The sequence below is a fragment of the Adiantum capillus-veneris genome, chromosome 2 (assembly GCF_014529385.1).
Source record: "Adiantum capillus-veneris isolate H3 chromosome 2, ASM1452938v2, whole genome shotgun sequence".
NCBI lineage: Eukaryota > Viridiplantae > Streptophyta > Polypodiopsida > Polypodiales > Pteridaceae > Adiantum > Adiantum capillus-veneris.
The window spans coordinates 39,738,680-39,764,575 of NC_140932.1; the positions used below are offsets into that span (position 1 = coordinate 39,738,680).

General features: G+C 39.2%; 1 protein-coding gene and 1 pseudogene across 1 annotated transcript; both read right to left on the bottom strand.

Moving 5' to 3' along the window:
- Positions 1-22,802: 22,802 nt before the first annotated feature.
- On the bottom strand, positions 22,803-23,393 carry LOC147462656 (uncharacterized; annotated as a pseudogene).
- Positions 23,394-23,972: 579 nt separating this feature from the next.
- On the bottom strand, positions 23,973-25,768 carry LOC147462657 (uncharacterized). The gene is made up of 4 exons (XM_086526957.1): positions 24,994-25,768; positions 24,740-24,950; positions 24,523-24,654; positions 23,973-24,455 (listed from the first exon to the last, which is right to left on the bottom strand). The coding sequence occupies exons 1-4, from the start codon at positions 25,548-25,550 to the stop codon at positions 23,973-23,975; spliced, it is 1,383 nt and encodes a 460-aa protein (XP_086383083.1). The 5' UTR covers positions 25,551-25,768.
- Between the last annotated feature and the right edge of the window lie 128 nt (positions 25,769-25,896).

Sequence of the window (25,896 nt, forward strand, 5' to 3'; positions counted from 1 at the left end):
AATCCCATACTTCTCCTTATCCATACTTCTCCTTATGCGAGGAAAAAAGGGAATCCATAATCTACTCTTCAAGGAGTAGAAATGTATTTCTATTTGTCTACCATGAACAGTAAACATACAAGAGTATGTTTCAAAATGCGTGGTATACCAAAAGTTAGAAATTTGATCGAGGGAAGTAACTTGGATTGTTTCAGTCGACGGGCTTAACAAAAGGAAACACACTCTATGCCTGTCAAAAATACTATTAAGGAAACTTGGATTGTTTCAGTCTCGACAGGCTTAACAAGAAAACACACTCTATGCCTTTTAAAAAGATTATTGACGCACATCAAATGGCAACCCTCTTCTGATCTCAAATTTTCAAGCATCATGGCTTTACAACATCCATAGTGTCAGACAAAGATCCTAGAATGACCAATAACTTCTAGAAGGGTCTCTTTGAGAATCTAGGAAGTACATTTAATTTCTCTTTTGGCTTATCATCCACAAATGGATGACCAAAGTGAAATAACTAAATTAACAATTCTTGATCTACTGAAAGCCTATGTCATGGAATTAGATCAATGTTATCAATGAGAGAAAACCTACCTCTTATAGAGTATGCGTACAATGACATTGTACATACTTCTATGGGAAAAGCACGTTTTGAAGTTGAAGAGGGAGGATCCAAAAGTCCTTTACTACTTAAAGTACATGGGAAGATCTTCTCTACTAATGAATATAGCCGAGACTCACAAGAATCTTTTCCAAAGATTAAAGAGGTTATATCCATCTCAAAGCAAAGGCAAAAAGGGCTGCTGCTAATAAGCACAGAAGAGCCTTAGCCTTTATGTAAAATGATTGGGTCTTGCTAAAGTTTCTCAAGGCTCGTCTAAGGCATACTACGGGCAAGAATCCTATGGACCACCAAGAGTATTATGCTAAACTAGCAAAAAGATACTATGTTCTTTTTTAAATTCTTAAGCCAATCAATGAGATGGCCTATCAATTAAAGTTGATCCAACCATTGGCTCATGCACCATGTTTTCCATGAGAGCCTACATAAGCCTTACAAAGGAGCGCCATCAAAAGAAGCAATAGTTGCAGACCCTCCAAAAATCGGAGATCAAGTACTTCAATCTGATTCCATCCTATGACATGAAGACAAGGTATTAAGAAACGCTAAGATTATCTGATGATATCTTATTAAGTTTAAGAATTATTCTTTTAAAGATGCTCGATGGATGCAACAAACCTAGCTCAAGAATAATATGAACCTTGTTAATGCTTACAATGATGTCTTAAAGTAAGCATATGAAATTGCATTTTAAATGAACAATGTTCTTGTCTTATAAGACTAGTTCTCTTTTTATTGTGCACAAATTTAAATAGTATGCATGCTTAGGATCATGCTTGTTGTGAAGAAATCTCACAAACACCAAGTAGAACTTGTCACTCTACTTGGAAGTACAATATGGACTAAAGAGCAGACATGCTTGTGGCAGCTACGTCTCCTAAGCACCAAATGGATTAGTCATCCATCTTGGAATGATGTCGAAGGGTAAAAAGGGATCCTCTACCCGCTAAGAAACATGGACTAATGACTAGGCTTTACCTTCTTTACCTCATAGTCCAGGACGACTATGATTTCAAGAGAGAGGTAATGTCATAAAATCTAATATCTAGCTTACCTAAATGATTTTATCATATTAAATTGATCATTTAATGTGGGAGAATAAATGGGAACAAGAGTTAGAATAGAGACATGTGCTTCTAGAGCTATCTCAACAGGGGACCAAACAGAGACATGGGTGCATCTGAGTACGTAGTTAAAAGGAGATGGTCTACCAAAGAGAAATGTGCGATAAGTGCCTCTAGACTTATCTCAACACAGTAGGCGGATGTCCTCTTTCACTTTTCATTGCCTTTTGGATTTCACACTGTATTAAGAGCCAATTTGGTGCCAAGAAAATAAAGAATTCACGAGCTTCATCTTCATCTAGCTCTCCTCTATCAATAGTGATCTTACAAACACAACCATACCTCAAAATTACATCTTCAAGAAAAAAATTCACATAGGACTTGTATCTTTTGTACGCAAATCTCTCCCTTCAACTTGGATAGTGAGATCCTATCTAGCAAGAACAATATACCTCATCTATCAAACCCCCATTGGCATTGTAATCAAACCTACTACCCACTTTTTAAGCATAGCTACTGGATAAGTAGGATGTAACCCATGTCAATGCCGTACATTAGAATATTTCTAGCATATTAAACAATTCTCCACAAACTAAGCAACATCTTTGTACATTCCCTTCCACCAGTAGCGGTCCTTAATTTTGAAAAAAAAATCCCATACCCCTTTGTGTCCATCCCATAGAATTTCATGAAACCCTTTAATCACCTATTGTTGAGTTGCCTTATCACAATAACCCGTTACGGTACCCATCTTGAATGCTTTGGCTACTTCCATGAATGGACATCTCTTAAAAAGTAGCCATAAGTCTTTTTCCTGATCCTCTTATAAACTTGAACACTCCATCCCTCTTGTCTGGTAAGAGTGTTGAGGTAGCGGCCTATCAGGATACATTCTCCATTGTACATCTCTTCATAAAAGACTTCAAAAACACAAACAAGAATACCACAACTTGCATGTAAGTGAGAAGAGGTGTAGAACTTTAAGCCCACATCATCACTGGTGGTAAGCATCTCCTCTTCATCTTTGTACATGGCCCTTGACAACATATCTGCAACATGCTTATCTCTGCCTACAATATGAAAAAACTCGGGGTTAAGGAACTTAATAAATGTTATCCATCACAACATTGCAATGTTCAAAATAGAGCAATTTTCTATCATCCCTATCAATGGAAAACAATATGTCGTCTCTACCACAACTGAGGCACCTATGAAATATTCTTTGTCAAACCTTAGGGCAATAGCAACACCCAAAGTTCTCTCTTAACCTGTGGGTAACCCCTTTGACAAGCATTAAGCACCTTTGCCCCATATTGAACTGCATAGATGTGGACTTCTTCATCATCTTGAACTATAGCCCACACAATACGTGTCGGGCTAGCGTCAACAGTTAAGATCACTAGCCTTCCACACTTATAGTCAACCTTTCTCAAGGTAGGAGCCGCAAGAAGCATCATATTCAATTTTTTGATGGACTTCATATGGAATTCTTCCCCTACAAACCTTTTTTCCTTCCTTAGAAATTGATAAATCACCTCTGCAACATGAGTAAAGTGCGGCAACCAACAAATAAGATAACATAAACATGCACCCAAAAACCTTCGAACCTCAACAATTGATGTTGGGCCAAATGTATGCCCCACAATTAAAACCTCTTTAGCACCAAAAATTGTTTTTTTCCCTGAAAGTGTCAAGTTAACTTCTTCAAGCCTGAATAAGATGGCATCACATTTAGCAATATGTTGTGCAACAAATTGTTGGCACCCCCTCTTAACTTTTACCTCATCTTTGAACTCTTCTTCACATCCCTTGATCGGAAGATCACCAATGAAAGGCATAGTAACATGAGGAAAAAAATCCCTCAATACCGTATTCATGACATTCATCATGTGAGCTACAACGTTTGTAGCACCCTGTGGTAGAGTGCACATCTTTACCAAATTGAGAGGTGCACGCATTGTAGTAAGATCCCTGCTCTCCAAAGCAAGTTGAAACCAATCATATCGTGAGTAAAGATCACCCATAGACTAGATGGATCTACTTGCAAAGGCTTCATCAAACCCATCCACAATCAGACATGTGCCTACATCGTGGATCGTTACCTTATTGACCAGTTTCATGTCGTGTGAATGAACGTTAGGGTACCATTCTTCTTTGAAACACTGAACCGGCGATTGGAGTATGGTGTGCATGATGGTTCCAAAATACCCATTTGTATCTTCTCATTGAGAAAATCAATGAGATTTGGCAAGTGAGCTTTAGGTACCGGGATAGGACATAAACTCCATGGCATGTGAGGAACAATAAATATAACCATAGGAGAAACAACATTTGGATCTACACACACAATCTCACCTAGCTCAAAAGCAAGGCTCTACCATGATTTTCAAGCATCTCTTGAAAGCACTTGATCTCCTCTTAGTAAGGAAATCCTCCTCCCCAATCTTCAACTGCTTCAATGTCTCGTCAATGACTTTATGCCCAATGTAATATGGATAAGCTATTGAAAAGCTTTATCGATCACTCCATCACTTTCTTCTGTAAAAGGTGTAGCCATCGGCCTCACCTTCTTTGCAATAGATTTATATTTTGTATCTACCTAGACTTCAAATGTTTCACCTAAATCCTCCTTTATATGAGTAAGTGTCTCATATATTTCCAGCTCTTCATACACGCCCATTGAGTGCACTTTAACAATTTGAGTTCCACTTTGTAACCTGTATTGCTTGATCTCCTCTAGCTCTCACATAGCATCCACATAAGAAACCTCTTCAAAGATTCTTGAATACCATCATTTGGCTCAAGCACATCACATCCCTGCAATTCACTTTGAATACTTGACACATATTGCTTTTCCCATTTAGGTAGCTCATTAAACTTCCCGTATGACATTGAACCCTCAGATGTTAGTCCCAAAACCCCCAAAGAGAAAGTCTCTCTTTGCAAGAACCTCCCCTCCTCCATACCACCATAGTCATGCTCTAGAGTGGCACCTCGAGGAAATCATGTGATTTTTTTTTTCATTTGTTTGGCAATGGATAATCACGTGGGCTATCTTTGTTTTTGGCATAATAAACACACACAATCAAAAGTTGAACAACCCTTTTACTATCCTTGCTCTGGATCCTTGCACAGGTTAAGACATCATCTAAATCTTTGTTTCCATGTGCACAATCATAATGTATGGTTGTCCCAATATGAGTGGGTAGGAGTAATACTCTTACACTCACTAAAAAGTTTTTTGCATCACAAACATACCCAATAGTTACTTTAACGTTTGCACATGCACCATATAGATCACCTAGATGCATGTTGGCAACTCAAATCTGCCAATCGTGGTCCACATCAATAGGCCATTTCCCCTTCTAATGTTAGATATTCTCCATAAAATTAATTTCTAGCCCATGTTCCACAAGTGCTAAGACCGGTTCTTCAATGTCCCAAGCTTCAGAATGGTTTTTGTCATTGCTCTAGCCCAATGAGTCCTCGAAAGCGACTCTTAAGCACAATTTCCTCATCTCCATCTTCATTAAAATGAGCATGCCTTACCTCAGGAATAATTGGATTTCAAACCAGCACATTCTTTGACTTCTCATTTTCAAATGCCTTTTTATAAGCATCCAAAATTGACTCAATGTGATGAATCAAGGGATTTTGTGCTAACCCCTTCAAATTTAATTGATTTTAAATTCAAGTTTAATTCTTGTATACCTTTTATCAGCTCATCAAGGACTGGTTCCTCTAATTTTTTTTCCTAGAGGCTCACTTTTCCTTAATTTCTTTATTTGTTGTCTCCACAGGATCAACCACAATCAGCTTATCCACCCACATTCGCTACTTAAGAATCATGTTGACTACTTTAGAAACCAGCTTCCAATCGGATGTTAAGCCCAATTCATCTGTTGAATCTTCAAGTAGCTACATCCATTGATTAGTAGCTTGGACAAATAGCTCTACCCCTTTTGGTTTCAATGACCGCTACTCTCCTATAGATAACTACTCAAATTTCTTTTTAAATTCTCGTAATAGTTCTTGTGCAAATAAGTCCTTATTTTTTTGCTAGTTCCATTTCATAAATCTTTGTATATTTACCCTCTGAGAATCTTTAAGGAAATACTCTTCCTATAATGCCTCTCTAAAACCCTGCCAATTTTCTCCTTGTGCATTCTGTATCTCCCAACCAATTTGATCCCTAATCTCAAGCACAACAATCAAATGTAACCCTTCAACTACTTCAATATCATCAATCCCATCATTTGGAAAATTTTTGAAACACCTCAACCTTCAAACCGCTGCAATTTTTTTGTAACTTCCTCTCTAGATTTTTGAATCTGCACATTTTTGAATTTGTTGCACTGTTGCCTCTTGCGGTGTAGTCATCTTTCTCTTCAAAATTTTTCCACCCGCGCTTAGTTTCAACTCGAGTTCACCAAATATGTCAGAGATAATGAGTTTGTGAGGTAAGTCGGGTCAGCAACAAACGGGTTGCTCGCTATGGGAAAAATAAGAGACCAGATGCATGACACCAAACAAACAACTCAAATATCACTTAGATTACTTCAAATTGACACCCTAAAAGCCTCAACATGCTAATGGTTAACCAAAGTGGAATTGGATTACAATTGGTTGTTAACGGCACTGCTAAAGCAATTCTCAAGCTTGTGAGAGCTTAATCCCTCCAAAAACCTACCCAAGAGAGCAAAAGATTAACCCTGGTTACAGCCTGAAAGCTCATCTAATTTAGTATGCCAGTTATTAGAGCCTAGAACTCGTGCCCCTTTGCTTTGGTCAAGAGGAAAAGAGTGAGATTCAAGTTGTGCTTTTTCTCATGCTTTGCATCTCCCACTTTGCATCCCTTTCTTGGTATGTCCTCTTTCAATGCAAGGACAAGACGTCAGGCCAAGATCGATCCAAGCTCCCTTGCTCTGTACCTTCCTCACCACACACTTATATCCTCCTTCATGCCATACTTGAAGCTCCCATTAATGCAAAAGAGAGTAGCCAAGCTTCCCTCATCGTATCCCTGCCTCGTACCCTTCACCTTCGTATCCTCCTCACACACTTCGTTTCTCTCCTCCACTTTGCTTTCCGAGAGAGAGGGTGAGACCCAATTCTATCGTTTGCTTCCCAAAATAGAGAGAGAGAGAGAGAGAGAGAGAGAGAGAGAGTCTTTTTGAGCTTAGTCAAAAGAGGGAGAGAGATAAGTTTTGTATTCTTGTTGATTTCCCTTCATATCCTTGATTCTTCCTCTCCTCCCTTCTTATCTCCTCTACACTATAACCTCCATTCTTTGAATCCCACCTCTTTCTTTTTTCCATGCTAACTCCCTATTCCCCTTTTTGATTGTCACAATGTTGTGATAAGGGGTGGGAAGTCCTATGATGATGTGGTAGACCTCTTGATAGACCTCCACCAAATTTATTTCTACTAACATTGAATGGGAGCGACATGACGAGCTGAGAAAACTTGCCTTCATTGGTGAGTGCAGTCGAGCTTCATACAATGTCGCACTATCACACGTACATAGTGGGAACAAATGCTACAAGATCTATCTTGAAAATTTTTAGTTACATAATTATATTTCATATAATGTACATATTCATATTTAAGTATAATAATAAGCTTCTATCTCATCCTATTATTTATCTCAAGGGTAACATATTCTTATGTTATTGTTAGAAAGTACTATGGGGAAAAAGCGTCAATAGCTCCGCCTCTTTAACTTGGCGCAAAAAGCATTGGTTCTTTCTTTCTATTATCTCATTATCATCTCACACCCTAGCTAGATCCTATATCTAGGAGGGTAACTTCCAATATATATATATTCTATGGATTTTTTATATAATTCTTATATTTCTTTTTAATAGCTACTAGGAAAGAATCAAATCCTAGTGGAACACTAGCTTGCATGATTTTCAAAGATGCACTCAATTTAATGCATTAGTAACAGGATGCTTAAAAACCTTTGTCAAGGAGCAATGTCATGCTTTCATATTGCATGAGATGTCCATTGGAATCAAGTGGAAGTCTAAGCTAAGGGGACCACAAGAAGACTTTTGTTGCCAGAAAGATACCCTAATTTGGTGAATTTTTTACATAAGGTTCCAATCCAAATTGGAAAAAGTATATAAAATGGGATCATAGCTCATGAGCTGAGTTTGTTGTTCCTATTTTAATTTCTTTATTTGAATCTAGGGTTGAGAAGATATGATCAAAATAGTGGACCTCAATCAGCCCGCATCATGCAGGGACAACTCATTTCAAACTTTGCCGATTCCTGTTCACACTTGCTCTTCTCTTTCTTGTGTAACCCTTGGGGGTTCCCTTCACCTATAAAAGGGGATCTCTTCTTCCTTGAAAAACATTCAAGAGGGAGTGAGAGAATTCATGCCATATTAGCTTTTAGCCCTACACTTGCCTTTGAGGAAGGCTAGCTAAACTTGAAAGCATCCTTATAAACATCAACTCTAGTCAATCAAGGCCGAAGTCTTCTATCTCTTTCCATCTTCATCAAATTGGAAACTTTCTTGAAGGGGTTGATAAGTAAGGTGTTTCTTGCATTTTTACTTTTCTAATTTTTGTTTTTCATCTCCAAACCCAACCTATAGCTCCATGTCTTCTTCTATTTCTACCTCTACTCCTATATCCATTTCTCTTGTGTCCTAATTGTTTCTCTTAAAGGCATTCAAGCAACAACGCTCCATCAACAAACTTCTTGTGAATAAATACTAGTGCACAAGGTACAACCCTCCCCTCTACAGGTACATCTCTCCCCGAAGTATCCTTATTGCCTATAGGCAAGAATAGGGCCTAGGAGGGAAACTTCTCTTCTCTTAACTTCTGTCATATCTTGATTTTTCACATACTAGAGTTATCCTAGATCAATAATCCATATGATGTGAATTTATATTGCTTCCACTCTATGAGATTTATTGAAATTAATGTATGGATTTGTTGTAAAATACACTTTCAACAATGTATAGTGTTTCTCTTTGGCCTAGAAAGGCTCAATGAAATACATTACATTGGATCCCATCATACTACCCCTTATAGACTATAACTTTTTTTTGACATGAGTGTAGTTATCTTGCTATGAACCAAGAGTATTTGTTCATACAATTAATCCCAATCACTAGAAAAAACATATGTATTATGGTAAGCACAAAATTACAATTCCAATTGGTCGGTAAATATTGAACTCCATTAACTCATCTATTAACCCTTTCATATTACCCATGATACAATACGACCATAGCCTTGATGTTTTCATCTTTGTGTTGTTTTGATATGCTCTTTTGTGTTCTTTCTTTGTGTGTGTGCGTGCAAGAGAGAAAGAGTGGGGCTTCTTTGATTACACTTTCTTCCAAACCCTAGAATTCATGGCATCTATGGTATAACTCCTCCATATAGTTTTTGGAGTTCTCTCACAAAATCTCACAGCAAAAAGCCGAGTGCTTTCTTGGCAAGACTGCAAATTTCTTGACATATTTTTAGTGAATCCCACGCAAAACTGCAAGGGTGAGAGTTTTTGGGAGTAGTGGGTGATCACACAGGGCAACATGGTGTGCAATTTGATCTAGTTACAATGCAAATGTTTCAAGCATTTGCCTCATTCATGCAACATCTACCGAAAGATGAGAGGTTTTAACAACCAAAGCTATTCAAGCCATTGTCAACAAAATGGATCAATTTGATGGGAAAGATGTGACAAAGTACCTTCACGGATATGTGAAGAAAATGGAACTGCATTGAGTACCAGAAGGTGAGATTATTCAAAGCTTTGATTTGGTTGTGACTCCTGAATTTAGGGGGCATGTAAGAGCAATGAGGAAAGGGCATGGGGCAAGTTGGAAAACATTAGATTCGCCTTAAAGGGGGAGTATTTCATGGAAATTTCAAAGGGAGACACAAAAAGAACATTTGGGGAATGGATAGTCAAGCCAAAGGAGGGACTCTCTCCAACAGAGTTACTCAGGGAATTTGAGCGATGCTATTCTCAACTAACAAGAACAGAAAAGGACACACTAGAATCAGAGAGGACAGAGCAACAAGAAAAGAACTTCAAGAAAACTTGGAGCTTCTTCTTGAAGACAAAGATGCTGAGCAAGGGCTAAAGACTAATTGGAATGATGTTGAAGATGCAATCTCACTACTTGCAAAGAGACAAAGAACAAGAGACAAGATGGTAATCAATACTTCTACATCAACCTACCTGGCTCTTGAAAAGATGGTAAAACCTTCTACTGTAGCTCCAAAGTTTGATGAGTCTATGATAGAGATAAGATTGTAAAAGGCATACGTGAACTAAATCTAAAACTTGCAAAGCTTGAAGAAATGGGACAACCATCAGAACCACCTTCAAGGCAAAGACAAAAAACCAAAGAAGGGTTTGTCAATAGATGTATATGGTGTGATAGCATAGATCATGCAAGAAGAGATTGTGATAGTTTTAATGATGCTTTACGAAATAATGTTGTGTTCTTTAAGGAAGGTAAGATCCACTCAAGGGAGACAGGTCTACCCTTGAGAAATAACTTTGGGAAGGGAGGACTGCAGAATATAGTAAAGGATATGGCTTCTAACCATGCTTTATCTGTAGTTGAGGCTGCTACTTATGGAGCAAAGATTGAGAAATGCAAGGGTTATATGAATAACGAAGATGGTAAGTTGTGGCCAAATGTTGTGGAACTTTGTAGGAAAGGAAATCTTACAAAGGAGATCCTACATGAGGCAGGGGATTGCATATGCCTAGAAACAGGATGGAATGATTAAGTGGACTCATTGTTTGTGCATGCCTACATTACAAAATGCCAACAAAATGAATCTATTTTAGAAGAGAAGAGCAAACGCAAGAATGTTGATGAAGACCATCAAAAGGAGCTTCTAGAAGTGGGGGAAGAAGCAACTCAATGCCTTCTCAAACACCCTCTGAAATACTCATGGAGGAATCTACAACATGAAAGAAGAGAGAGACAACAAAAGGTAAGACCAAGGTAGAAGAGGTAGACACCATGTGATTTAATCACTCTAAACATGAGGAAGCTTTAGAAAGGGAAGACAAGATGAAGACCAAAAGGGATTCAATCACGAGGAACTCTAAGCCACAACTAAAAACTAGCATTTTAGATTTCACAATTGGTGAATCTGTAGAAACTTGTGATCTTGTGAGTGATGTTTCTATGGAGGGCTCAAATATCCCTAAGGGGGAGGGCTACCCAATTATCTTAGGGAGACCATGGCTCAAGACCATGAGAGCCAAGCAAGATATGGACACAGGAATTCTCAAGATGCAAGGTAGAAAGGGCAAGGACATTCCGTACAACACAAAGACTGGTAAGCAGCAAGGGATGGACCTAGAGATAATTGCATATGAGCTCTTTAACATTTCTACTACATCATTGGAGGAAGAATCTACAACAATGAATGACAGTCACAACTCTCTTGAAATCATGGGTTTCATTCTCGTTGATCACAACAAGGTGGATCCACCAGATATATAGGTGCAAGAAGGAAGATGAATACTTTGGTACTACACCAATCAGAGGAAGCAATTGCATGCCAAATTGGGATGGTTGTTACTAAGGAATGGGACTGTGAAGTTTACCCTAAGGAGATTCATAAGAAAGTGGATGTAGTGGCAACTTATTGGAGATCTAGGTTTGGAAACCTAGAGATATTGTGTTTGATCGTATTTAAGAAAATCTTTAAAGAACCCTTAGCACAAGGGATGTTCATAAGAGTCACGGAGAATGAATCCCAGCGTGAGAAAGATTGGAGTACAATCTTGCATGCATATAGTCGAGATGAAGTGTTTTTCAACCAGTGGATTGCAGCCTATCTTTTGTATATGCTATGTGCTTTGCTACAACATTATCAAGCTTGTCTTTGAGCTATAGAGATTGTGGATTATTACCAACATTAGAAATGCAATGTTCGGTTTTGATAGCATTCAAAAGGATAGTGACTCTTTTGCTCGCTTCAATAAAGCGGTAATCTAGGTTCTAAAGAAAACTAGGACTTCCCACATCAACAATGAAGCCGTAGATGGAGAACTCTTGGTACAATCTTGGGGATAATGATTCTAAGTATTTTCTTGGAAGGAGCTAAAGTAATCGATTATCCTTTCACTTATGGTGATTACAAATCCTATACTTTTTGGCATGAAGCAAGAAGTCTTATTGTTAAGAGATTGCAGGTGACTATCCTATTCTTTACACCTAGGATCCTGGAGGATATTGGCACAAAAGTTTGAAAGTTGTAAGCTTCCCATTTACTCAAAGGCAGGTTGATTTTTTAATCATTGATGCTCTAGCTAGGGACCCTTGTCAAGACGCATTGCTTTCTTTGAAAATAGGTGAATGTCCCAGAGATCTCACAAATGGCCAAATGAATTGGCTAGTTCAAAATACCACCTTATCAATGACGACCTCTACTGCAAGGGTAAGGATCAAGTTCTTAGGCGTGTAATTCTCTCTAGAGAGATCACCGAAATCATTTCAAGTTGCCATGATAGTGTTTGTGGAGGGCACTTTGCACTTGAAATCACCAGTAAGAACGTTCTACAATCCAGGTTTGTGTGGCCTAGTTTACAAAGAGATGTGCATCACTGGTGTAAAACATGCAAGGAATGTCAGAAGGTAGGGGATAGGAAGCTCACATATAAGCCACAGACTCCTAATCTCTTATGGACCATTTGAGGAAGGGGAAGAGCAAGACACAAGTGAAGATGAAGCATTGGAACCTATCAATGAAGATGAGATCCTGGAAGATCTACAAGGGGATTGAACCTGCAAAAGATCAAATGTGGCACATACCAGAGGATATGCAGGTTTAGAGGGGGTAAATGTCGTGCTATGACACGTACATAGCGAAAACAAATGCTACAAGATCTATCTTGAAACTTTTTAGATACATAAGTATATTTCATATAATATACATATGCATATTTAAGTATAATAATAAGCTTTCTATCTCATCCTATTATTTATCTCAAGGGTAACATATTCTTACTTTACCGTTAGAAAGTACTATGGAAAAAAGCGTCAATAGCTCCGTCTCTTTAACTTGGGGCAAAAAGCATTGGTTCTTTCTTTCTACTATCTCATTATCATCTCACACCCTAGCTAGATCCTATATCTAGGGTAATTTCAATATACATATATTCTATGGATTTTTCATATGTTTCTTATATTTGTTTTTAATAGCTACTAAGAAGGAATCAAATCCTAGTGGAACTCTGGCTTGCATAATTTTGAAAGATGGACTCAATTTAATGTATTATTATGAGGATGCTTACAAAACTTTGTCAAGAAGCAATGTCATGCTTTCATATTGCATAATGTATTATTAAGAGGATGCTTACAAAACTTTGTTAAGAAGCAATGTCAGCGGCTTTCATATTGCATGAGATGTCCATTGAAATCAAGTGGAAGTCTAAGCTAAGGGGACCACAAGAAGACTTTTGCTGCCAAAAAGATACCCTATTTTGGTGATTTTTTAACACAAAGTTTCAATCCAAATTGGAAAAAGTATATAACATGGGATCACAGCTCATGAGCTGAATTTGTTGTCCTTATATTAATTTATTTATTTGAAGCTAGGGTTGAGAAGATATGATCAAAATGGTGGACCTCAATCAGCCCGCATCATGCAGGGACAACTCATTTCAAACTTTGCAGGTTCCTGTTCACACTTGCTCTTCTCTTTCTTGTGTAACCCTTGGGGGTTCCCTTCACCTATAAAAGGGAATCTCTTCTTCCTTGAAAACCACTCAAGAGGGAGTGAGAGAATTCATGCCATATTAGCTTTTAGCCCTACACTTGCCTTTGAGGAAGGCTAGCTAGACTTGAAAGAATCCTTGTAAACATCAACTCTAGTCAATCAAGGCCGAAGTCTTCTATCTCTTTCCATCTTCATCAAATTGGCAATTTTTTTTGAAGGGGTTGATAAGTAAGATGTTTCTTGCCTTGTTATTTTTTTAATTTTTATTTTTCGTCTCCAAACCCAACCTATAGCTCCATGTCTTCTTCTATTTCTACCTCTACTCCTATCTCCATCTCTCTTGTGTCCTAATTGTTTCACTTGAAGAAATTCAAGCAACAATGCTCCATCAACAACCTTCTCATGAAGAAATACTAGTGCACAAGGTACATCTCTCCCTGTTAAGGTACATCTCTCCCCGACTTGTATCCTTATTGCCTACATGCAAGAATAGGGTTTGGGAGGGAAACTTCTCTTCTCTTCACTTCTCTCATATCTACATTTTGCACATACTAGAGTTATCCTAGATAAATAATCCACATGATGTGAACTTCTATCGCTTCCACTCTGTGAGATCTATTAAAATTACCATATGGACTAGCCATAAAATACAATTTCAACAACGTATAGTATTTCTATTTGGACCGGAAAGGCTCACTAAAATACTCTTTTCACCGGATCCCATCATACTACCCCTTATAGACTATAATTTTTTTTTGACATAAGTGTAGTTATCTTGTTATGAACCAAGAGGATTTGTACACACAATTAATCCCAATCACTGGACAAAACATATATATTATGGTAGGCACAATATTACAATTCCAAAGAACAATTTGTAGCTTGTTTGGTTGGCAGAGATTGAATGCCATTAACTCATCTATTAAACCTTTCATATTACCCATGATATGATACGACCATAGCCTTGATGTTTTCATCTTTGTGTTGTTTTGATATGCTCTTTTGTGTTCTTTCTTTGTTTGTGTGATGCAAGAGAGAAAGAATGGGGCTTCTTTGATTACACTTCCTTCCAAACCCTAGACTCATGGCATCTATGGTATAACTCCTTCATATAATTTTTGGGGTTGTCTTACAAACTCTCATAGCAAAAATCCCGGTGATTTCCTGGCCAGACCACAAATTTCTCAACAACGGCCTAGGGCGAGCTACTCTTCCCTCTCCAGGTTGGTGCTTTTTCTACTTGCACCATTTTTTTTCCTATTGACCCCCTCATTCACACTATTAAACCCCCCCATTGGGAGGCCATAGTCCCTTGGTTGGGTGGCCACCCCTTGACTCATATAGGCAGCCATTGGGCTTCAAGGTGCAAGCACTGGTGTTTGCTTTTGGTGGTAGGCCTTCCCTTCACATTCTGTTAAAATTGCATGTTGTAGCTTCCTTGCCACATCCATAATGGGCATATCCTACAATCAACATTGGAGAGGGGGAATGCGAACACACTCAAAAACAAATTAGAATGCCTCTCTAGAGTCCTGGGTACTCACAACACCCCCACCCACTAGAATTCACCTTCATAACTTCACACTTTTGCTAGCAAGCCACGGCTTGCATACATACCAATGCATGCACACTTTGCACAAATAGTAGACAACAATCATCCCAATTTTTCCCACTTCCAACACTTCCACAACACAACACCTCTCTCTCTCTCTCTCTCTCTCTCTCTCTCTCTCTCTCTCTCTCTCACCCACACAAAGATGATTTGGGGGGTGCACATCGCTCGGAGTACGTCAATCATGCGAGCATAATTTCATGAGCAACACGAGCAAGGGAATTACTCAAGCAACATATAAAAGTGAACAATTTATGTATATTTCTATATGAAAATATATATCTATGTGTGAGTGTAAGTGTGTTTGTGTGTGTGTGTGCACGCATATATGTGGATGTGTGCATGCGTATGTCTTAACTTGTAATGAGCTTAAACAATGTTTTTTTTAAAAAGTTCTACATAATTTAGAGTTCTATATCTTGCAAGGATCACTAGCATCAAATGCTCAAATGATCAAATCATCAAGGGATCACCGCTCCACCTTGATGTGGATAATTATTTAGATACGCATAATTAGACATCTTTAGAAGTGGACTGACTAACTCATGGAGGGAATTGTAGAGTGAAATGATGAAAAATCAACAATTTCTAGCAAACCTCATAGACATCACATGTACAACTAATCGAATATATATGCATGTGTATATGTCAGAACAAACTTTCAGGCGTTCATATACTTACTAATCACTCGGATCAAGGGGTCACCACTCCACCTTGCATATGTGTGTGTAACCCTATCTAAGCACTATTTCAAGTTCATGTATTTTCCTTTAAAAAATCGGCAAGATTCTTGTTTGTATAACGGACTATTTCACAAAAAACATTCTCTCCTTATGAGAGATCTCACATGAAAAGTTTCCAACTGTCACGAAAATTTAACTAGATATGTCTTTTCAAATTGACATCTAGTGTTACAAGCCCATGAGTTCACGAAGCCCATGCTATACCCACACATTACGAATGAATTTTACACGACTATCAAGCATGATATTATAAAAAGAGGCCGAGAATGGAAGGGGGCATTTTTGAGGGGAAATATGCACCCGTGCACACACAGACAATACTTCTAATTTATTTGAAGTAGACCCTAATGTCATCCCAATTTTGAGCACTCAATAATGAGTGACAGGAAAAAGTACATTTTACAATAAACAATTATAGTGTCATCTTAATATTGAGCAATCATCAATGAATGACAAGAAGATTGACAATAACGATATTGTCCACTAGTCTCGGCATTGTTATGTCCATATATGTAACATGTTTATGAGGCTTCAAAGAAAACATCACTCTACACCAAATGACAATAGCATATTGCAAGCCCATAATCAAGTGTTTGCATAGACAAAACAAGCTTAATCTAGTCCAAAATTTTAGGAAATGTTTTGCCCAAATACATATTTCTCAAAGTTTAGAAGTCAATAAAACGAAAAGACAATAGTAGTTGCATGGCTAGAATCAAGTTTTTACACACCCAAAAAGAAGCTAAGTGATCATGCAAAATAAGATCCACTCTAAAGAAGACTACAAATCTGCGTGGTCATCAATGAAGATACAGCTTCGCCTTCGCCTCTCGCGCACGAGTGATTGGTCATATGAATAGGTGGTCGCCATGTGCCTTGCCATTGCCTCTACATAGCAAGGTAGCTAACTATCAATCACAATGAGATAATAATGCCATAAAAAATAAAAATTAGGTGCTATAAAATAATGAATAAAGAAAACTCACTAGTCTGAAGGTGTTAGAAAATAAGACGTAGCCAAATAGATTTTTGAGTAGATTACTTAATGGAGAGAGATAGATTTCACACACAAGAGATTATAGAGTAGAGAGAGAGAGAGAGAGAGAGAGAGTACACACGATATACGTGGTTCACCCAATGTGGGCTACGTCCATGGGAAAGTAGCCACTCAATGGCTTTAGCACTTCAAAAGAAGAAGTAGTTTACAAAGGGATTAAACCCTTGATAGAGCTCCCGCCTTGCTTCACTCTCACCACCTCACACTCACCTTGTTGCATCAACTTCACACTATCAAATGTGTATAGAAATGGCCTCCTTTTATAGGCCAAAAGAGCTACCCTCTCTTATGAGAGACAGCCATGTGTAGCCGCCCTTGTGCGAATAAGTCCAAATCGGACCCTCCAATCCGCCCATGTGTGGCCGCCCTTGAGAAGACAAGTCCGCTTTTGAATTCAGCCACCGGCCATTGAATTCGGCCACCGGCCACCGGCCATTGACTTCCGACCACCGGCCATCGGCCATTGACTACCGGCCACCGGCCAACCGACCGATTGTTTTCCGACCACTTTCCGGCCGCCGACCGCCATCCGACCATAATATTCCGGCGAAAAAAAAGTCTGAGGCCTCTAAAGTTGCCCCTGATTCTTGTCCGTGAAAATTTTGGTTTCCGGTGAGTGATTTTCCTTCACGCATGATGGCTTCTCCTCATAATGGGGGCCTTACGAATGTGCGCTTTTACCACAGAAAATTACAAGGGTAAATCAGGATCCATACTTAACAATCTCCCACTTGGAGACTGATCTCCAAACCAAACCTGTGACTGCTTTCCATTCTGGCTTCTTATCCTTGAATGCCGATTGAAGATGAGCAAAAGCTCAACTTCTCCTTGTTGACCACCTTTGTAAACATGTCTGCAGGATTTTCATTTGTATGCACCTTTCCTAGCTTTAGCTGTCCCTCTTCCAAAAGAGTGCGTATGAAGTGATATCTCACCTCAATGTGCTTTGTCCTTGAATGAAAGGCTGAGTTCTTCGCAAGATGGATAGCGCTTTGGCTATCACTGTACAAGACACAATTGTCTTGTTTGAATCCAAGCTCTTCTAAGAATCTGTGAAGGCACATAATTTCTTTGCTTGCCTCCGTCATTGCTACATACTCTGTTTCCGTGGTAGAAAGTGAAACCACTTTCTGCATCTTTGAAGCCCAGCTTACTGCTGTGCCTCCAGCCGTGAACACATAGCCAGTAGTGCTCCTTCGAGTATCTTTGTCATATGCCATATCTGCATCAGCATACCCTTCTAGAAAAATACCAGTTCCTCCAAAATACAAAGCATTTGTTGTTGTCCCTTTTAGATACCTAAGTATCCACTTCACAGCTTGCCAATGCTCTTTACCTGGGTTGTCCATGAACCTACTCACAACTCCCACTGCATGTGCAATGTCTGGCCTTGTCCAGACCATAGCATACATTAGAGAACCTACCGCTGCAGCATATGGAACTTTAGACATATAGGATATCTCCTCTTGTGTCTTTGGACACATATCCTTTGTTAGTTTAAAATGACCAGCCAAAGGTGTAGAAACTGGTTTTGCATTTTGCATTACAAACCTTTCTAGTACCTTCTTGATGTAATCTTCTTGAGATAGCTTTATTGTCTTCTTCGTCCTGTCCCTTGATATTTTCATACCAAGTATCCTCTTTGCAGCACCTAAATCTTTCATTGAAAAAGATTTGGACAGCTCCTCTTTTAGGTCTTTGATGTCTTGCATGTTAGCACTTGCAATCAACATGTCATCAACATACAACATTAGGATGATGAATTTTCCATCTCCCAAATTCTTCGTGTAGACGCAGTGATCCGAGTTGCATCTTGTGAATCCATGATCCAACATCCATCGATCAAACTTCAAGTACCATTGTCTTGATGCTTGCTTTAAACCATGCAAGCTCTTCTTTAATCTGCAAACCATTTTCTCCTTACCTTTTACTTTATACCCCTTTGGTTGCAGCATGTAGATTTCCTCCTCTAAGTCACCGTGAGGGAATGCCGTATTTACACCCATTTGCTCGAGATTTAGATCATGAGCAGCCACAAGGCTTAAGACAAGCCTAATTGAGTTCGTTTTTATTCCGGCTCTCTAGAATCTGAGATCAAGAGATGGTTGAAGGAAGGAACAAACCTTTCTGGAGGTCTACTTGCTCTTGTAGATCTTCGGAGAATAGGTTGAGGCTCCTCATTTGGTTGCCGTTGTTGCACATTGTCACCGTTTGCAGTCCTTGAGTCTTCACCATCCTCAAGCTCCATGTACTCATCACCTGTTTCTTTTGTTTGTTTTCTTTCCAAGTAATCTTTGTACATATTTTGTTCGTTAAAAATTACATCCCTACTCCTTAAGATTTTACCATCTTCAGGATTCCATAGGCGATACCCAAAGTCTCCTTCTCCATAGCCAATGAAGAAACACTTTTTGGACTTTGCATCTAGCTTTGATCTTAGGCTTCTATCTATGTGCATGAAAGCCTCACACCCAAACACTTTGAGAAATGTATAATTCACCGGTTTACCTGTCCATGCCTCTTCTGGAACTCCCCCATCCAATGCCGTTGAGGGTGACCGATTGATTAAGTACACAGACGTACTTACAGCTTCCGCCCAAAGCTCAAGCGGTAGGCCTGCATGTAGCCGCATGCTTCGTGCTCGTTCCATGATTGTCCTGTTCATCCTTTTCCGAAATCCCATTTTGTTGAGGTGTCCTTGGGGTTGTCCTTTGCCTCCAAATGCCATTGCTAGCACAAAAGCTTTCAAAAGCTTGGCTGCAATATTCGCCTCCATTGTCGGATCTGGGGCATTTAACCTTGGTACCTGTTTCATTCTCCACAAAGGCTTTCCACCTTTGAAATATGGAAAATACATCGGATTTATTCTTCATGACATAAACCCATGTTTTTCTAGTCGCATCGTCTATGAATGTTACATAGTACAATGAGCCACCAAGTGATGGTGTACTTGCAGGACCCCAAACATCAGAATAAACCAACTCAAGTTTTTTATTTTTTCTTTCATTTCCTGATTTTTGAAATTTTACCCTCTTTTGTTTACCATAAACACAATCTTCACAGAACTCTAAGTCCACTTCTTTCAAACCTGGTAGAAGCTTCTTTGTTTGAAGGATTTGCATTCCTTTGGCACTCATATGCCCAAGTCGGTAGTGCCACACCGCACTGTCAACTTCTGTAGTTGCTGCACAAGCTGAAGGTTGCGTGCTAACAGTACACAAGTAAAGTGTACCGACTTTTTCTCCCTTGGAAACCACCAAAGATCCCTTTGAGATCTTCCACCGTTTGTTTCCGAATGCAATGTTGTGACCTTCATCGTCCAATTGTCCTGTAGAGATCAAATTTTTGCGAAGAGAAGGAACATGCCTAATATTTATAAGCTTCCATTCATTTCCGTTAGCAGTTTTGACAGAAACTGTACCTTTGCCGACAATCTCACAAGCTTCATCATCTCCCAAGTATACATACCCAAAATTACCTTTGGTGTAGTTTTGGAAATGTTGCTTGTGTGGTGTCGCATGGAATGAAGCCCCGAAATCTACTATCCAGGAATTAGACACATTGTCTAATGAGAGAATTAGAGCATCTTGCTCTACTTTACTTGCCACATTGGCCTCCGATGTTGGCTTGTTTTCTTGAGACTTCGTGTCATTCTTCTTCTTGGACCAGAAATCCTTCTTGACGTGGCCCTTCTTGCCGCAGTTCCAACATTCAAGAACTGACTTTGTGCGTGACTTGCTCCGCCTTGAGCGATCACGACCCTTTTGGTTTTTGAACCTCTCCTTAGGCCTTCCTCTTGTTTCCACTGATAGTGCAGCACTTGATGATTCTCCTGTGCTTCTCCTTCGCATTTACTCGCTTAGGAGAGCACCCACAACATCATCAAACTTAAGAGTATTTGTGCCAGAGATAGAATTACTTACAGCCATCACAAGGCTGTCCCAACTATCTGGTAGAGATGATAGTATAAGGAGAGCTTGCACTTCATCATTGAAATTGATTTTCACTGATCGAAGTTGACTTATGTTTGTGTTAAAGTCATTTAGGTGTTCTGCAACTGAACCATTCTCTGCCATTTTTAGATTGAACAAGCGCTTCATAAGAAATACCTTATTGGATGCCGATGGTTTCTCGTAGAAGTCGTCAAGTGACTTCATCAAGTCCTCCGTGGTCTTCATCTCCGAAACATTGAAGGCCACCGTTGACGCCAAGCTTAACCGGATTGTTCCCAGTGCCTTTCGATCAAGGACAATCCATGCTTCATCTGCCATTCTTGCGGGCTTCTTCGCAAGACCGCCTAGTGGCAAATAGAGGTCCTTCTGGTAGAGATAGTCTTCAATCTGCATCTTCCAATGTTGGTAGTTTTTGCCGTTGAACTTTTCAATCTTGAGCTTCCCTTCCTCCGCCATAACTCCCACTCAATTCAAGGAATCCTTTCCTTGAGATAATTTAGCTACGAGCAAACCTTGCTCTGATACCAGTTGTTAGAAAATAAGACGTAGCTAAATAGATTTTTGAGTAGATTACTTAATGGAGAGAGATAGATTTCACACACAAGAGATTATAGAGTAGAGAGAGAGAGAGAGTACGCACGATATATGTGGTTCACCCAATGTGGGCTACGTCCACGGGAAAGCAGCCACTCAATGGCTTTAGCAGTTCAAAAGAAGAAGCAGTTTACAAAGTGATTAAACCCTTGATAGAGCTCCCGCCTTGCTTCACTCTCACCACCTCACACTCACCTTGTTGCATCAACTTCACACTATCAAATGTGTGTAGAAATGGCCTCCTTTTATAGGCCAAAAGGGCTGCCCTCTCTTATGAGAGACAGCCATGTGTAGCCGCGCTTGTGCGAATAAGTCCAAATCGGACCCTCCAATTCGCCCATGTGTGGCCGCCCTTGAGAAGACAAGTCCGCTTTTGAATTCGGCCACTGGCCATTGACTTCCGACCACCGGCCATCGGCCATTGACTACCGATCACCGACCAACCGACCGATTGTTTTCCGACCACTTTCCGGCCACTGTCCGCCGGCCATAATATTTCGGCGAAAAGGAATATTCCGGCAAAAAAAAAGTATCGGGGGCCTCCGCCCCTGAGGCCTCTAAAGTTGCCCCTAATTATTGTCCGTGAAAATTTTGGTTTTCGGTGAGTGATTTTCCTTCACGCACGATGGCTTCTCCTCATAATGGGGGCCTTACAAATGTGCGCTTTTACCACAGAAAATTACAAGGGTAAATCAGGCTCCATACTTAACAGAAGGCACATCATTAACAACCAAATCATTCCCCACATCATCCATGCTATCATCACTATCTCCAAGCTCGGCAACCTGCGGAGCACCATAGTACCCTTGTACCAAAGGAGACAAGTATCCCTCACATATCTCTAGATCACTCTCCATGACCAAGCAACCACGAGAAGTGTGCATAGCCACCTTTAATAAAGGCCCTGTACCACCACCAAGCTCCAAACATGTACCTATTTTAGGACACAAGGCCTCTAAAAACAATAGCATATGGGCAACACTCCTCTCTAACATGCCTCTCCACCCACCACTCTTTCCATTACGTGTTGTGCGAGCAGACGTTGGCAAGTAGTGACTGATAATCTCCATTGAGAGATCTTGTTGCAAGACTCTCCCCACCTACCATACAAGAAAATGAGGCAGCTATGCATGAACATTTAAGAATTTTAGTGCAAAAACAATCACATTGAATAATAAACAATGACACACAAACCTTTTGAGCACTCTGATGATCAAATGAAGGATTACTTCCTGCCTTGTGAAATGCCAAAGCATAGAATACATTCATCTATCATAGCCATGGAAACAACACATAAAAAAGTCAATTTTGCATGTATCAAATTTCTTTTAAAGAATTGTTCATGTTTTTTGAAGGATGCTTTATTACCTTTTGTGTATGCCCATCCTTTGTTTGTGATGAAAATGGCTCAGAGCTCTCCATGATCCACCTAAAACTCAACTCTAGACCTGTGCGTGTGGCCAAGCGCTCCACAAGACTAAGAGCGGTGCTAGGACAAAGAACAAGCACCCAACCCATGTCATCCATCAATGAAAACTTGACATGGTCATCTGTTAGCTCATTCCATGCAGGAATGCCATCAAAACCTTGAACAAGCCCACCTACAAGCAAAATTATTGTATTTGAGTGTTAAGAATTTGAGCTAAGTATATGCATGGTGTATACAAGATAGCATTGAAAACTCTCTTACCAGTAGGAAGATCAATAAAAGTAAGATCAACACTCCATGCACTAGGTTTTCCATTTCATATCTTCTCACGTTCACCCAAGCCAACAAAAAACTCTCGCATCACCACAAAACCATCCTTGAAGTTTCTTGCAGTGAAATCCTTGCCAAGCTCAATGTAATCATAAATCCAAACCTTTGACTGTTTTATGTCTCCTTTCTTTTGAATTGAATGGAAACTAGCCAAAGGTGCATGAATCAAAGCTCCCTTTCCAACATTCTTTTGGGTATGAGAACTTCCTAAGTTTCTTGTATCTAATAATAGCCAAAAAAATAACACATTTTTCTTCAAATCAATCCATGCCATAATGATTAGCATAAGACATAACAAAAGAAAGAATAGCAAGAACATATTGTTCCCACCAACAATTTAACTTACTTACCCTTGATTGACATTCCACCCTTGCTTGATGGTGGACGGCCTCCACGATTCTTGCCTTGCTCTTGTCTTTCTTGATCTTATTTTTCTTTGAGAGCTTTCAACTCTTCCTCCATCTTCATCCTTTGCTCAACAATCATCTCTCCTGATGACCCTGAGTCGGACTTACATTCACCCTTTAAATGACGAAGATAATTCTCCTTCTCCTCTTCTAGACACTCACCTTTCTTCATATCAATCCACCAAGGGCAGTGCTTACGCTCCCAATCCGTGAGAAGAAAGGCTCCACCAGAATCATTGTTCTCTCTGAAGATAGTGGAGGTGTACATACTATATGTAGGAGGACACATAATTGTCCATGCTTTACATATGTCAGGCATGCAAGTGATCTTCTTACTTCTTATGAGATACATTAAGAACCTACAACAATATGATTACATAAACCTTAAATGAAACGAACTTATATAATACAACAATAGTCACTTAGCAAAATGCATAACATAGGAATTACCTATAGACCAATCGACGGGAATAATTTTTTAAGTCCACATGCTTTGATGGTGGAGTAGCCACATTCATCTCCTTTTGAAATTCGTGAAAAAGTACTCCTCTATATCTACTAGCAATGTCTTCAAAATATGACTCCATGTGAACATCTAAAGGGAAAACCACCTTGTGAACTCCATGTGTGGAATCTATAACCTGTTGTAAAAGCCTTCTTGCATCCTCCAAGACTTGATCCATCCATACTTCCTTGGCTAACCAAGGGATATAGAAATGATCTCCCAAAGGCATTCCAAAACTTTGGCGAAAGTTCTCATATGCTCCCAAAAGCTTTAGCATTTTTATCTTTAGCTCTTGAGAACATGTAGCACAAGATATAGAGTAGAGTTTCTCTATTGTAATCTTGATTTTTTCATCCTCAAAAGGAAGAATCCATAAAATTAGAAACCATTCTTCTCCATTAGCAGGATTCACCACGGATAGATTCTACAATAACCAAACAAAATAAACAAAAAATATTTTTATTATACTTTTAATAGAGTGTAGTACTCACCCGAGTCATGCGTCTATTGTAAACTTTAACAACATTCCTCTTTGCTTGAATCTCAGCCCTCACTCGTTCATCTTGTGACAAAGTAAGAGGTATCTTATTCAATGCTACCTGTAAATCAGACTTCCATTTATTCTGCATACACCATTTCAATAAAATGTATCAAGAACCAAAAAGATTATTAGAATCTTACCAAATATTAAAAAATTTAAGTACATACCCCATAAACCATGGGACCAAGGATAGACTGAGTAAGAGGATACCAAACCCTCTTTCCTGATTGTGCTTCTTGAGCCCTTGCTTTCTCCATTGACACTCGTTCAGCCTCAATAAAATTTTCAATGATTTGAGACCCATCTAAAGAACAAATGGTACTTGTATGATACAAGTAGTCTTTGAGGTTGGTCTTAATGATTTCTTCTTCATTCATTCTACATAAACAATAAACCATAAAAAATTTACCTCAAGACGTACATGTTCAATCTTTGAAGAGCAGCAATTAATCTCAACTCCTCTTGTTGGGTAGGAACAATAAATTGTGCCAAAACCCTCACATGTTTCTTCTTGTCATTACGTGAGACCTCGCTTATGCTCTCCATCCAAGAGGCCGCTCGATGATTCCCTTCCCAGACAAAGAACATCTTTCCCTTCAACATGGACCATTGATCGTTTTTTTCAAGCTCATCCTCAAACTCTTTGTTAACCATATGCCAATACTTGTCCCAAATTTTTGTAATGTTCTCATTAACATCTCTACTTGAACCATCAGGAAGATTTATGGATAAGATGAACGTACCTTTCATCTTAAGGTACCCTTCTTCTTCAAAAACCTTCTTAAGTAGAGAAAGGTACCTTCTAAGCTCTCGTACTCTCTCATTTATCAAACACCTACAAAGATAAATCATAGGGGGTATACATCCTTTATTCAGGGTTAAACTGTCTATAAACTCGGAGCCTTGAGGCCTGATAATAGCTTGTGGGATGACCTCCTCAACCTCCTTGTCATTTGTCACCTTCTCATTGTCCTTCATACCCCCATCTACATCCTTATCATTGGTGGCCTCTTGATCATCATGAATGTCTTCTACTTGTTGATTAGCCTGAGCATTTTCAGCTTTATCAACTAATTTTTCGCTATCCTCGCTACTAGCAACAGATTTCCTCTTCTTGCGTATGACTTTGGGTGAAACTTTTGTCCTGTTTACAAAGCTAGAAGCCTTTCATAAAGAACAAATAAACATATCAACAAAAATATAAACTTACATACATTTAAAATTTCTTCAAAACAAGATGCTTATTTATGGGCCAAATTTAAAATTCAAAACTTAAGAACATGCATTTCAGTCAAAATCCAACATCACATGCATTGTGTGTGTG